Source organism: Silurus meridionalis, chromosome 27 (assembly GCF_014805685.1).
Source record: "Silurus meridionalis isolate SWU-2019-XX chromosome 27, ASM1480568v1, whole genome shotgun sequence".
Lineage (NCBI taxonomy): Eukaryota > Metazoa > Chordata > Actinopteri > Siluriformes > Siluridae > Silurus > Silurus meridionalis.
The window spans coordinates 17,341,636-17,353,830 of NC_060910.1; the positions used below are offsets into that span (position 1 = coordinate 17,341,636).

General features: G+C 42.4%; 2 protein-coding genes and 1 long non-coding RNA gene across 3 annotated transcripts; 2 read left to right on the forward strand and 1 right to left on the reverse strand.

The window, feature by feature from the left end:
- The first annotated feature begins 1,807 nt into the window (after nt 1-1,807).
- LOC124380820 lies at nt 1,808-3,390 on the forward strand. Its single transcript, XR_006924734.1, has 3 exons — nt 1,808-2,023; nt 2,592-2,735; nt 2,868-3,390. It is a non-coding gene; the product is annotated as an uncharacterized LOC124380820 (long non-coding RNA).
- Nucleotides 3,391-3,824: 434 nt separating this feature from the next.
- rnf181 (ring finger protein 181) lies at nt 3,825-5,996 on the forward strand. The gene is made up of 6 exons (XM_046841426.1): nt 3,825-3,948; nt 4,117-4,232; nt 4,603-4,736; nt 5,113-5,228; nt 5,393-5,467; nt 5,546-5,996. The coding sequence occupies exons 2-6, from the start codon at nt 4,147-4,149 to the stop codon at nt 5,603-5,605; spliced, it is 471 nt and encodes a 156-aa protein (XP_046697382.1). The 5' UTR covers nt 3,825-3,948; nt 4,117-4,146; the 3' UTR covers nt 5,606-5,996.
- Nucleotides 5,997-6,106: 110 nt separating this feature from the next.
- tmem150aa (transmembrane protein 150Aa) lies at nt 6,107-12,088 on the reverse strand. The gene is made up of 8 exons (XM_046841425.1): nt 11,994-12,088; nt 10,987-11,249; nt 10,853-10,900; nt 10,669-10,755; nt 9,362-9,429; nt 8,833-8,960; nt 8,576-8,753; nt 6,107-8,319 (listed from the first exon to the last, which is right to left on the reverse strand). The coding sequence occupies exons 2-8, from the start codon at nt 11,049-11,051 to the stop codon at nt 8,057-8,059; spliced, it is 837 nt and encodes a 278-aa protein (XP_046697381.1). The 5' UTR covers nt 11,052-11,249; nt 11,994-12,088; the 3' UTR covers nt 6,107-8,056.
- Between the last annotated feature and the right edge of the window lie 107 nt (nt 12,089-12,195).

Below are 12,195 nucleotides of genomic sequence, written 5' to 3' on the forward strand. Positions count from 1 at the left end.
TCAAAGAGGTTTTATTTTATTGGGGGATGGGGGCACTATCATTAGGGTATGAGGTGACTGGAGTCTGGTAGTTCTGGAGCATGATGCATTCACAACCTCTGAATTTGGTGTGGGGTCCAAGGATTCCAAGACCATGTTTTACCCCAAGTTCCATGAACTGCACAATTTTTCTTTAGCCAGGTATAAAGACTTTGCTATTTCTGCAAATAATCAAGAGAGCGTAAGACCTGTACCACCTGCCTGGACTTCTGCCTGAATGAATAGATTCTAATACACTTTTCAGGAGTTCCTTACAGAGCGTTAGCAGGACATGGCCCGAATTTGGTGCGGAAGTTCTTTCCACCCTCCTCAGTCAAACCGATGTAGGACCAACTACCGTGAACATAATGTCTGATCAAAGTCACAAAAACAGAACTACAGTTTGACAAAGAAGCAGAAGCGAAACAGCGGTGTTACAGTAATTAACGGCAACAGCTGGGCAGGTGTGCGATGTAGTTTTTTGCGCATCGCACGTTTTGTGGCTGAAACTGAGAGTGATATGACGTTTGGGGTTTTTCTCTTCTTATCAGGAAACTGTTATAAATCTGAGTCTGGTTCAGTGATAAGTTAGGGGTTATGATATTATAGGAAATCATCATAAATCAAATCTAAAGGTGGTGTGATGTAGATCCACTTCATCACAACACCACGCCGTGGATTCTTTTCTAATGACACTGTTTTTTTCCCATCTATCACAAAGGCTTGAATTTGGGACAAAAGGGATATGAAGATGAATAATATGACATTTGAAATAAAAGCTTTGTTAGCTTGAGGAAATACCGAAGTGATGCAACACATCTGGATTTCCCCTCGTCTCTGGAGAAAGTGAAAGTGAAAGTGATTGGCCTGAGGAACAATGCGAGTGAAATATACACACACAATCTTGAGCACACACTCATTACCAGGAGTTTGAAATCGCACAGTACAGGGTTGCCAGATTGACGGATTGTGTGGACAGAGCAATGCTGTGGAAAATCAACAGTTTTTAATTATTACTGTTAGTAAATAAAAAAATACTGTTATTAATATTACACATTATTAATATTATTAATTATGTTAATAGTACCCGTATTAATAATATTAGCCAAATCATTCTTTCTCTTATTTTTCCCTATTTTATATGCTTTCAAAAAGAGAAAATAATTTATATTCAAATATTAAATAAATTTTTTTTATTAATATTTTGTTCATTTTTTTGTAATGATTGTTCACATCTTTTTATTATTTATTTGTTTGTTCAAATTATTTCCATAGTTTTTTCTCCCGATTTATTAATTTGATATTATATATAAATATAGATAGATAGATAGATAGATAGATAGATAGATAGATAGATAGATAGATAGATAGATAGATAGATAGATAGATAGATGACATTTTTTTTTTTAAGAAAAACATAGAAACACTTATTTTGGGAGACATTTGTTGCTTTTTGTTTTTAATAACTTTAGCATTAAATGTGTGTTCATTAAATATTGTGGCCAGAAATTCCACAGTCACATTTCATATTTTGTTTAATATGTATGTTTAAACTCTATTTTTCTGGATCAGATCTTTGATTAAATCTAAATATAAAGAATTAAAGTGTGTCAAGTTCTAATGGGTAAAGAATTTGTGTGTGTGTGTGTGTGTGTGTGTGTGCGTGTGTGTGTTTTAAAGTGTGTGACATGACTGATGAGCTGAATCAGGTGTGGAATGTCCAGATTATCTGGCAACCCAGTCATCGGCACAAGGTGAGAAAGCTTTTATACATATGAAAGTTCATATGAAAGCTTTGGATAAAGCTTTTATATGAGGATGACAAACCCTAGCTACACACACACACACACACACACACACACACACACACACACACACACACACACACAATCACACAAGAGATAAGGCAATCAAGACCAGAGCTCAGGATCAGAGCTACAGGAGTTTCTGTGCTGCCATTCAGACGTCCTTCAGTGAACAGAGCACAGAAAAGAGAACAATTATGGTAAGTATTTTTTCCTCTTTTTTCTCTCATTTCCTTTCTTTCTTCTTTTTCTTTCTTTCCTCAGTAATTGTTGCACTTTTGAAAGATTTGAAGCAGAACAGGATGTTTTACATGGTCCAGTGTAAAGCTGCTGTTGGTATGTGAAATCTGAAGCTCTTTTCCTTCACAACTGTTTTTATAAAAAAAAAAAAAAAGTTTACTGTTACAGCGCTCACCTTTGAGGGAAATAACACCTTGAAGATTGTTACCATGGTTACTGTTATTTGTCTATATAACAAAAAAAAGAGGGAAAAAAAGATAGCTAGATAAAGAAATACGGAATAAACCACTGGATGGTGTTTTCAGAAAATAATTAACGCTCCTGAGTGTAATATTATTCCCCCCTTGACAAAGGTGTAATCTTTATCTGTTTATTACTACTTTTTATAAAAAAGAATGTTTGTGTATCTGAATTTCTCTGTAGCAGTTTCCTGGTTTTGAACAGTCACTGATGAGTGTGTGTGTGTGTGTGTGTGGGTGTGTGTGTGTGTGGGTGTGTTTGGGTGTGTGTTGTGTGTGTTATAATCAGGAGGAAACACAGACCTTGCTGCAGAAGGTAAATCAGGATTTAGACGAGGTTCAGACCATCATGCAGAATAACGTGAACAACATAAATGTGCGTGGGGAAAACCTCCAGGATCTGGACGTGAGAGCCGAGCGGCTGTTGGAGTGTGTATGTGTGATTTCATTATGTAGAAATACTGTAGTTCTGCTGCAGCTGTAATCATAAAGACTCTCTAGTGGCGCATCCCAGACTTGTGAAAAATCACAATCTCATATATATATATATAATTTCCTATTCCAGAGTCGGCTCTTCAAAAGGACCACCTTCAGACTGAATGAACACCAGGACCAGCACTGCGTAAACTGGAAGACGTGTTGTTATTGCCTTTTGTTTTTGTTAATCGTCTGCATCGTCGTCAGCGTCATCATCACTGGGACCCACTATCACTGGTTCTCATGATGTCTCACCAGACCAGCTCGTGGAATTTCCTTTTTGTTCCTCCAAGGATTCAGAACGGTGCTCTTGAGCTTCACACACACTCTCCAGCTTTAGCTTCATGCTTTTGGTGTTGGAGGTGTGAAGACCAAAAAAGAGCTTTAGTAGATAATATGGTACAAACCTTAGAGAAGATATTTCATCGATTTAAAAAAACAATCTCAAAATTATAATTCTGAAATTAAAAGAAGTACTGAATCAAATGAAGCAGGAGTGGAGGAATAATGAGGAGGAGGAGTGTCATTTCCTCCTTTTTTTTTTAATTTCTTTTTAAGTTTAAATCTTTTTTTTTATGTTTTTTTTTATTTTGTACAAATGTATATTCTTGCTTTATTCAGCTGTTCTAATATTAATTATTTTATATGTATTTATGTATATATTGTATATGTAAATAAATGTATATTCTCATAAAAGAAAAAAAGAATTGATTTTTCTTTACAAAAAAATTTAGACATAATATATTATAATACAATGTACTATTTTTTCATGTTGCTTTATTTAGCTGTTTTTACAGAAATTATTGACTATAATGTTTTTAAATATTTTTTTTAGTTATTTTTCTGGAGAAAAAAAAATTATGTTAATTACTGCAATTATTTATTTTTTTGAGATTTGATTTATATCTTTCTTTTTTCCCTGAACAAACTGAAACTCAATACCGGAAGTGACGAACTCGGCTGCTACTCAAACAGCTAGTTGTGTTTTATCTAAGTGCACTAGATAGGGCGCGTGTTTAGTGGTTTTCGGTAGTGTGTAGGGGTCATGTGGAGTGAGTGAGGAGGAGTTTGGGACCAGGCCCGTGTGTGTGTGGATGATACTGCAGAGTTTATACCGTCCACACACACACACACACACACACACACTGAGGCGGAAATCATCAGAAACGGTGAGAAACTTCATCAATTATAAATTAATTGTCAATTAATCTTCAATAAATGATCAATAATAACATAAGAATTCATTAATTGTTTATTAAAATCTCACACACCGACAGTGAAACTGAGAACAGAACTGAGCTGTAAGTGTGCGCGCGCGCGCGTGTGTGTGTCCACAGGACTGAGCAGTGAGTGTGTGTGTGTTCATCATGAGCTCGTATTTTGATGAACATGACTGTGAGCCCACAGACCCTGAGGAGCAATACAGACAAAACGCCCTGCTGGAACTGGCCAGGTTATAACACACACACACACACACACACACACACACGGGGTTGATCCAGCTTCACCTTATGAAGATTATGGACCATTAAAGAAGTTCAGATTCAGATTCCAAACATCCCGAACCATCTATAGACGTAACAGCGCCATCTGGAGTCCACTCCATGTAGTGTTTGGACACTGGACCTCTTTGAGTGTTTAAAGCCTCTGGCATGGAGAAGCTGGTGTTGGATCTGTGATGATCTCAGATGTTGCGCTGTAGAAAGGACGTTTCTCATAGTGCTCATGTTAGTTCTCACTCTTAAGTTCTGTAAAGCTGTTGGAGAAAAGTAAGTGCACGGTTGTATCTCAGTCACTGCGTCTCATCTCCTGTTCCTCTGCAGGTCCCTGATGCAGGGTTTGGACGTGGACTTCGGCTCTCTGGATGTTTCGGAGTGGGATCAGCGTCTCCCTCCTCCTGCGGCCAAGAGGGAGGTGCAGAATCTTCCTCTGGTCGTCATCTCGCCACAGCAAGCAGGTAACCACCTCGCAACATCTTCACACCACGGCTCTTCTCTGTGCGTGACGCTTTTCCTGGGGATTTAGAAATTCAGGTAAACGGTGAAGCTGATCAACTGTGGGACGTTTCCTCGCGACTTTGGAAATGCGGCCAAATCGATTTCTCGTTGTGGAATAATAAAAAAACAGACATTAAATCCACATGAGTGTATTTGAACTTGTGCAGTTTGCTACAGATGCAGGTCGCGAGCTCTGAATAGCGACGCTCTCTGACCGTCCGAATCGAACGACAGGAAGTTATTGGATGCCTGCTAGAGGGCCCCGGTGTCACCAACTCGTCCTCAGGTTGTGTCTCAAATGTGTGTGTGTGTGTGTATCTGATTGTCTCTGAGTAGATAAAGGGCTGAAGTGTCCTGTGTGTCTTCTGGAGTTCGAGGAGCAGGAGACGGTGCGAGAGATGCCCTGTAAACATCTGTTCCACTCCAGCTGCATCCTGCCCTGGCTGGGAAAGGTATGGAACACACACACACACACTTCAAAGAATCATGGATACTGTCTGAGAGAAAAAGAGATGCTAAGAAAGAACAAGGATTCAGACAGTCATAGAAAGAAAAACACACACACACACACACTACAGTCTGTCTTATGAGTATTGTGTGTGTGTGTGTGTTGCAGACTAACTCGTGTCCTCTGTGTCGACATGAGCTTCCCACCGATAGCCCTGACTATGAAGAGTTCAAAAAGGACAAGGTGAGAAAACACACACACACACAATCAAAAATACAGTGATCTATTATTTATATATATATATATGGTGTGTGTGTGTAGGATCGGAGAAGGCAGAGAGAACACCGTCTGGGGGATCTACATGGAGCCATGTACACTTGACACACATCCCTCACACACACACACAAACAGTTTAAACACAGGGTTTTAGTGTTGGCATGTGGCTCTGACAAGCTGCTGTCTCTCAGATGCAAGTGAGTTGGACCAAATTTATTTCTATATAATTCTTATATAAAATAGAAACGATGCTCAGTGTCCTGTAGTCCATAAAAATCACGTTCTTTCCAAACAAAAAAAAAGTGCATAGTCGTCATGGTTACTTCATAATCCGGATATTTTTTTGTAACATCGGAGATAAAAAAGAAAATGTAATAACGTGGCTATATTTCATGTCGTCTGGATTTTTGGGGAAACGGAAATGATATCTCTACAGCACACATTTATCATTTATAAATACATTTTCAAAAAACTAATAAAATATTATTTTATGGAACATTTTTTCCCCCTAATCACTAAACCAATGAATAAATGTGCAAAATGAAACAATTTCTATTAATAATATACTTTTATTCTGGAGGGAAAAAAAGAGAAAAAAGACACACGTAAATCACATGTATTTATTAATCGTTCAGATGGAAATCATCGAAACAGGTTTTTTTTTTTTTGTTTTTTTTTTTGTTTTTTTTGCACAACGTGATTTTATAAAGTAAAAAATACTCTGCACCGGTGTGTATTTCGGGTTTCTGGAATTTGAACCTTTTTTTTTTTTTTTCTGAACAAATTGTGCTGATAAAAAAATACATTTAAATACAGCAGGAAAAAAGTGTAACAGGCTGAAACAAACAAACAAACAAATATTAAATAAAAAAAAAAAAACCTGGCAAGTTTTCACCCTAAATAACTGGCTGGATGTTTTCTATAGATCATAAATATATATATAAAAAAAAGAAAATGGGCAGACTGGAGAACTCCTGATTGTCTGGCGGACGAGTGAACGAATAAAATGGCAGGTTGGCTAGATTATAAGAAAAAACAAAAAAAACACACATGTAGTGCAGACTTTGGTGTAAAGTGAACGCGGATGAAATCGGACTCTATTGCTCCCTCGCTGGTCAGTCGATTTCCAGCCTGATGAAAATCTGATAAAAAAGATGGGTGCAGTGCTGCACTTCAGACTGTGACGGAAGCGAGAACGGAGAGACGTCTTTCTTTTGTAAAAAAACAGGCGACGAAACTCCTCTGTAGGAGGATAGAATGTGACTCTGATCCTCGATGATTGTGTTCACACGTGTATAATACAATTGGTTTGTAAGAAAGAAAAAAACTTTAGCACTCTGATTAGCATGTTCACTGGCCAATGAGACGTCTCGTACTGGGTGTGGCTCAGTGTCCACGGCTGATATGAAAGGAGTCTCCGGTGTCGGAACCCTGCATTTGATTGGACGGTTCGTGGATATTAAAATGACGACGAGGATGGCGATCGCCCGGCTCTAACTGTTGCTTCTCAGAAACGGTCCTCGCTACTCCGAGAAGGTAAACAGGTTCCTCGGAATCCTGTGGAGACGGAGGAGCCCCCACAGCGGGATCCTACAACAACAACAAAAAAAAAGACGCGTCTATCCGGCAAACGCGGAATCGAAGGAGTGACGCGACCGAGCGTTTTTGTTTTTGAAGCAACAGAAGATTAAGGCCACGGAAAGCTTCCCGGTGAAGGAACACGGATTCTCCAGGATCCAGCCTGGAGAACCCCAAGAGAGTTGACACTTCAGTCAGAACGCAAACAAACAACAACAACAAAAAACCGGCTGTACAGTTCAAAATATTGCGATGGCTTTGGTAGACTGGACACACGTGGACATGGCAACGGAACGAAATGTGGGAAAAAAGGACGTTGGCATGACATTCCGAGATTAAAGATGCAGGGATGAGGAAGGTGACGAGGATGGCGCGAGTATGATGGATAATGCCAAAAACATTTTCACCCAAAAAAAAAAAAAAAACAGAACCTATGATATCTCTATATATTATCTTTAAAAACAGGCATAAATATGATTCTCTATAAGGCAGTGATTACTGTCGCAACTACTCGATTATCAATTCCTGATTGTGTGTGGGGGAGGGGGGAATAACTGCCATAACGTGGTTCATGCGTGACGTGCAAACATGTCCGTGCGGCAGCGAGCAGCTCCAGGCCGCTACAATACGGCCCCTTGTGCAAGGGAGGAGATAAAACAACAACAAAAAAAAGGGACACTGGATAGACAAACGGTACAAATCCCTCTAGTGTGTGTGTGTGTGTGTGTGTGTGTGTGTGTGTGTGTGTGTGTGTGTGAGGACGTTAACGTTACAGCAGCTAAGCACCGTGTGCCAGGTTCACCACAAGCGTTGTCTAGGCCACACCCCCTTTTAATTGCCATGGTAACAATTTAGAGGTGTTGCTTAATATCACGTCTATCAATCGTAGTAAAACCGGGCAGCACAGGGGAATTCTGGGACTTATTTCAAGGCAGCAGTGTGTGTGTGTGTGTGTGTGTGTGCGCGTGTGTGGTCTGGTTAAAGCATCGCAATGTTCTCCGGCATGCAGTTCAGCTGTGTAGATGTGGTGCTGCTCCTGCCCGGAGTCTTCAGCTCCCTGGAAGCCCCGCCCCCAAGCGGGAGGTTCCTCTGAAGCCCGGCCATCATGGTGTCCCTGGTGACGGAGCCGAACTCGTAGGTGAAGGTGCCGTAGAATATGAGGATGAGGACGGTGAAGACCCACTCGCAAATGGCAGCGGCGTGCTGCAGGACGAAGCTCTCGTGGATGAAGAAGGCGCCGCCTGACGCGCACGGTTAAAGAAACGCAACGGATTTAGACGTTTCTTATTAGAGAACCTTCTAATTATCATCCAGTATTTATAGCTGTGGACTAGTGTATGAAGGTGTTGTGGTTTGGTGGTAGAAGGTACTGGATGGTAATTGTTGGAGATCATGGTGTTTTGAAGATGGTCTGGTGTTTGAAGGTGTTGGATGGTGTGATTTGTTTGGTGAAGGTGCGATTTGGTGTGTGAAGGTAGTTTGGTGGTAGAAGGATACTGAGGACGAGAGCGATCAGAGACCCAATGGAGAGCGCCACCCTCACGTGGGCCATCAGGTAATCGAGAGGCGTGACGGCGACGCGGTACGTCAACACGCACTGCAAACACACGAACAGCATGCCGGCGGGAAAGGCCACGCCCGCGCCCACGTAGTGCAGAGTCTTGGCGTGGTCCACCTGCAGGAACAACCGGATTTCTCAATCCAGGCTCAGATAGGAATGAAGAGGGAGCGATAGAGTCGTGTGCAGCACTCACCTGGAAGTTTCCCACCATGACCAGTCCCACGGCATTGGTAAAGCCGGAAACCAGGCCGCTCGTGTTGGTCCAACAGTGATGACTGTGTTCGATGATCTGAGAGTAGCGCAGCAGACACACCATCACCACTGAACACACAACATGAGAAGGCAAAGGGCATTAGTGAGGCGTAACCGAGCCGTGTTACTTGACCCCGCGCGCACACACACACACACACAGAGAGAGAGAGAACTTCCAGTGTTTGAGAGAGCACAGATTCCAGACAGAGCGAGAGCCGTTTTGAAATTCAAAACTCAAACAAATTAAGCATTCTCAGAGCTTCTCCTCAAAACAGCAGCTCTCTGTGTGTGTGTGTGTGTGTGTGTGTGTGTGTGTGTGTGTGTTTTAGAGGTTTAATAAACACCCTTGTAATGTCCAGACGGATGCATCACTTCCCTTGTTCATTAGAAGTGTATCTCTCAGCACTACCGTGTGTGTGTGTGTGTGTGTGTGTGTGTGTGTGTGTGTGTGTGTGATGCAGTACTCTCACCCATAAAGGCTCCCACGTTGCCGATGAGGCTGAACAGGCAGCTCTCTGGAGGAAACGAGCCGCATTTACTGCAACACAAAACAACACAGTCAATATCCACTCCTCCATGCATCTGTCCACCCATCCACTCCTCCATGCATCTGTCCACCCATCCACTCCTCCATGCATCTGTCCAACCATTTATCCACTCCCCCATACATCTGTCCATCCATTTATCCACTCCTCCGTTCATCTGTCCATCCATCCACTCCTCCATTCATCTGTCCATCCATCCACTCCTTCATTCATCTGTCCGTCCATCCATCCACTCCTCCATTCATCTGTCCACCCATCCACTCCTCCATTCATCTGTCCACCCATTCACGCCTCCATTCATCTGTCCACCCATCCATTCCCCCATTCATCTGTCCACCCATCCACTCCTACATGCATCTATCCATTCATTTATCCACTCCTTTGTTCATCTGTCCATCCATCCACTCCTCCATGTAGCTATCCATCCATTTATCCACTCCTCTGTTCATCTGTCCATCCATTTATCCACTCCTCTGTTCATCTGTCCGTCCATCCATCCATTCATCTGCCCATCCATCCACTCCTCCATTCATTTGTCTATCCATCCACTCCTCCATGCATCTGTCCACCCATCCACTCCTCCATGCATCTGTCCACCCATCCACTCCTCCATGCACCTGTCTATCCACCTATTTATCCATGCCTCTGTTCATCTGTCGATCCATTTATCCACTCCTCTGTTCATCCATCCACTCCTCCATGCATGTGTCTATCCATCCACTTCTCCATCCAGACATCTGTCTGTCCACCCATCAACTCTGCTATCCAGCTATCCAGCTATCCATCCATCCATCCATCTTTGTCCATATATCCACCGGTACATCTATTCCTCAGTCTGTCTGTCCATCCATTCACCCCTACATCTATTCCAGAATCTGCCGTTCTGTCTAGCTCTAGTCATCCACATGTCCATCCATAAGTAAACTTGTCCATAAATCCATTCTTTTTTCCATTCATCCTCTCACTACCCATTTGTCCACCCACCGGTCATCAACTCATTTTCTGCCACATAATCATTCCATCCCCCTACTTCTCCACTCATCCATCTATCCATCTTCTGTTTCCATCAGTACTCAGTCAGTGATATTACAATCCTGGCCTGAGTTTTCTCTTGAATTATTTAGGAAGGCTAAAGCTCTGCACTTTACCTTTTTATGTGTTTTTGTGTGCGTGTGTGCGCGTGTGTGTGTGTGTGTGTGTGTGTGTGTGTGTGTGTGTGGTGTGGGGTGGACCTGATGAGAGGGATGTCCTGGATGGTGCAGCAGGTTTTTGGGAAGCCCGGTTCAGCCTTTTGCTCTGAACACGTCTCGTTGTAGGACCTTCAGTGACATAAAGAACATGAACAATGTACACAGAATTACAGTGTGTGTGTGTGTGTGTGTGTGTGTGTGTGTGTGTGTGTGTACGAGCGCTCACCAATTCTCTACTGGACAAACATGGTGGTTCATCACAGCCATGGCATATCTGTATAAACAAACACACACAGAGAGAGAGATAAATGAAGGTCCATCATGATGCCCAAAGCAGGACTGAGCAGCTTCTTCACTCACACTATCCATATCCCGGTGATGGAGAAGGCGGCCAGGCTGACGGGCAGGATGATCCACGCGGTCATGAGTCCAACTCGCGGTCCTGCACATCAGGGGGGCAGATACGGGGGGTAGAAGGGTGCGAGGGGGGACGGAGAGGGGAAGGGAGAGGGGAGGAAAAGGGGACACTGATGGACCGGGATACAGAAAGGACGGACATGAGAGGAGGACGGAAACGAGGCGCTGCTTTCAGCTCACCACCAGGTCCGGAAAACGAGAGAAACCTGTAACGAGAGAAAAAAATAAAAGAGTAAACAGAAGTAAATGAACGTTATGCTTATTAAAGCATTATTACGTAATAATACTGCCCAAGAGTTCTCTTTTGCCCAATCACATCCCGGCAAACCCCGCCCCCGGCTCTATGATTGGCTACGGAAACTCCACGTCCTGTGTTTTGATTGGCCACATTTCTTCCCTTTACCCTCGCAGCGAATCACAGAGGCGCGCACTAACACGGGTAGGAGAAAAAGCTCACTCCAGACCTTGGTCTACAGGAGAAAGTAACTTATAAATCCTATCCGAGGTTTTCTTTCACAGCAAGTGGATTTATTGGTTGTTTTGAAGAGTTAGACACTATTTTTGTCCAACTTTCGCGTTGATTTAATGCGTTTTCAGGCTCTAAACTACTTCACGCCTGATTTCTGTATCGGAGAGCGAAATTAACGCTAAAAATGTCCGACTAATCTGATTTTATTTATTTTTTAATAGTTTTGACTACAATGAATATAATGAGAACGATATTAATGGTAAAAAGCCGGTACCGAAGGCGCCTTACATGACAGCTAACCCTCGCTAGCCTGTTACACTGTGCTGGGGAATTAGCCGACTAGCTTCCCTCTGTCTTCACCTCGTTTTTACGGAAAATAATAATAAAAACGGTTGCGAACTAATCTTTAATATCTAAAATAAAATGTCCCTAAACTATTCCAGACATACCTCGCGCGCCGCTATTCTTTTTCGGTACGCACCTGAACAACCTTGGTGGTGTTGCTTTAAAGCTAACGCCTACATCCGGTTTCTCCGCCCAGTCCCGCATTCTGGTAAATGTCGTTCCCCGAGCAGGCTTTATTCATTCACGGGAAACAAAGATGGCGAAAATTAGGGACTACATTACCCATAATGCATGTCGTGTTATGCATCAGATCGATGATTTACCACAAAAACGTGAAA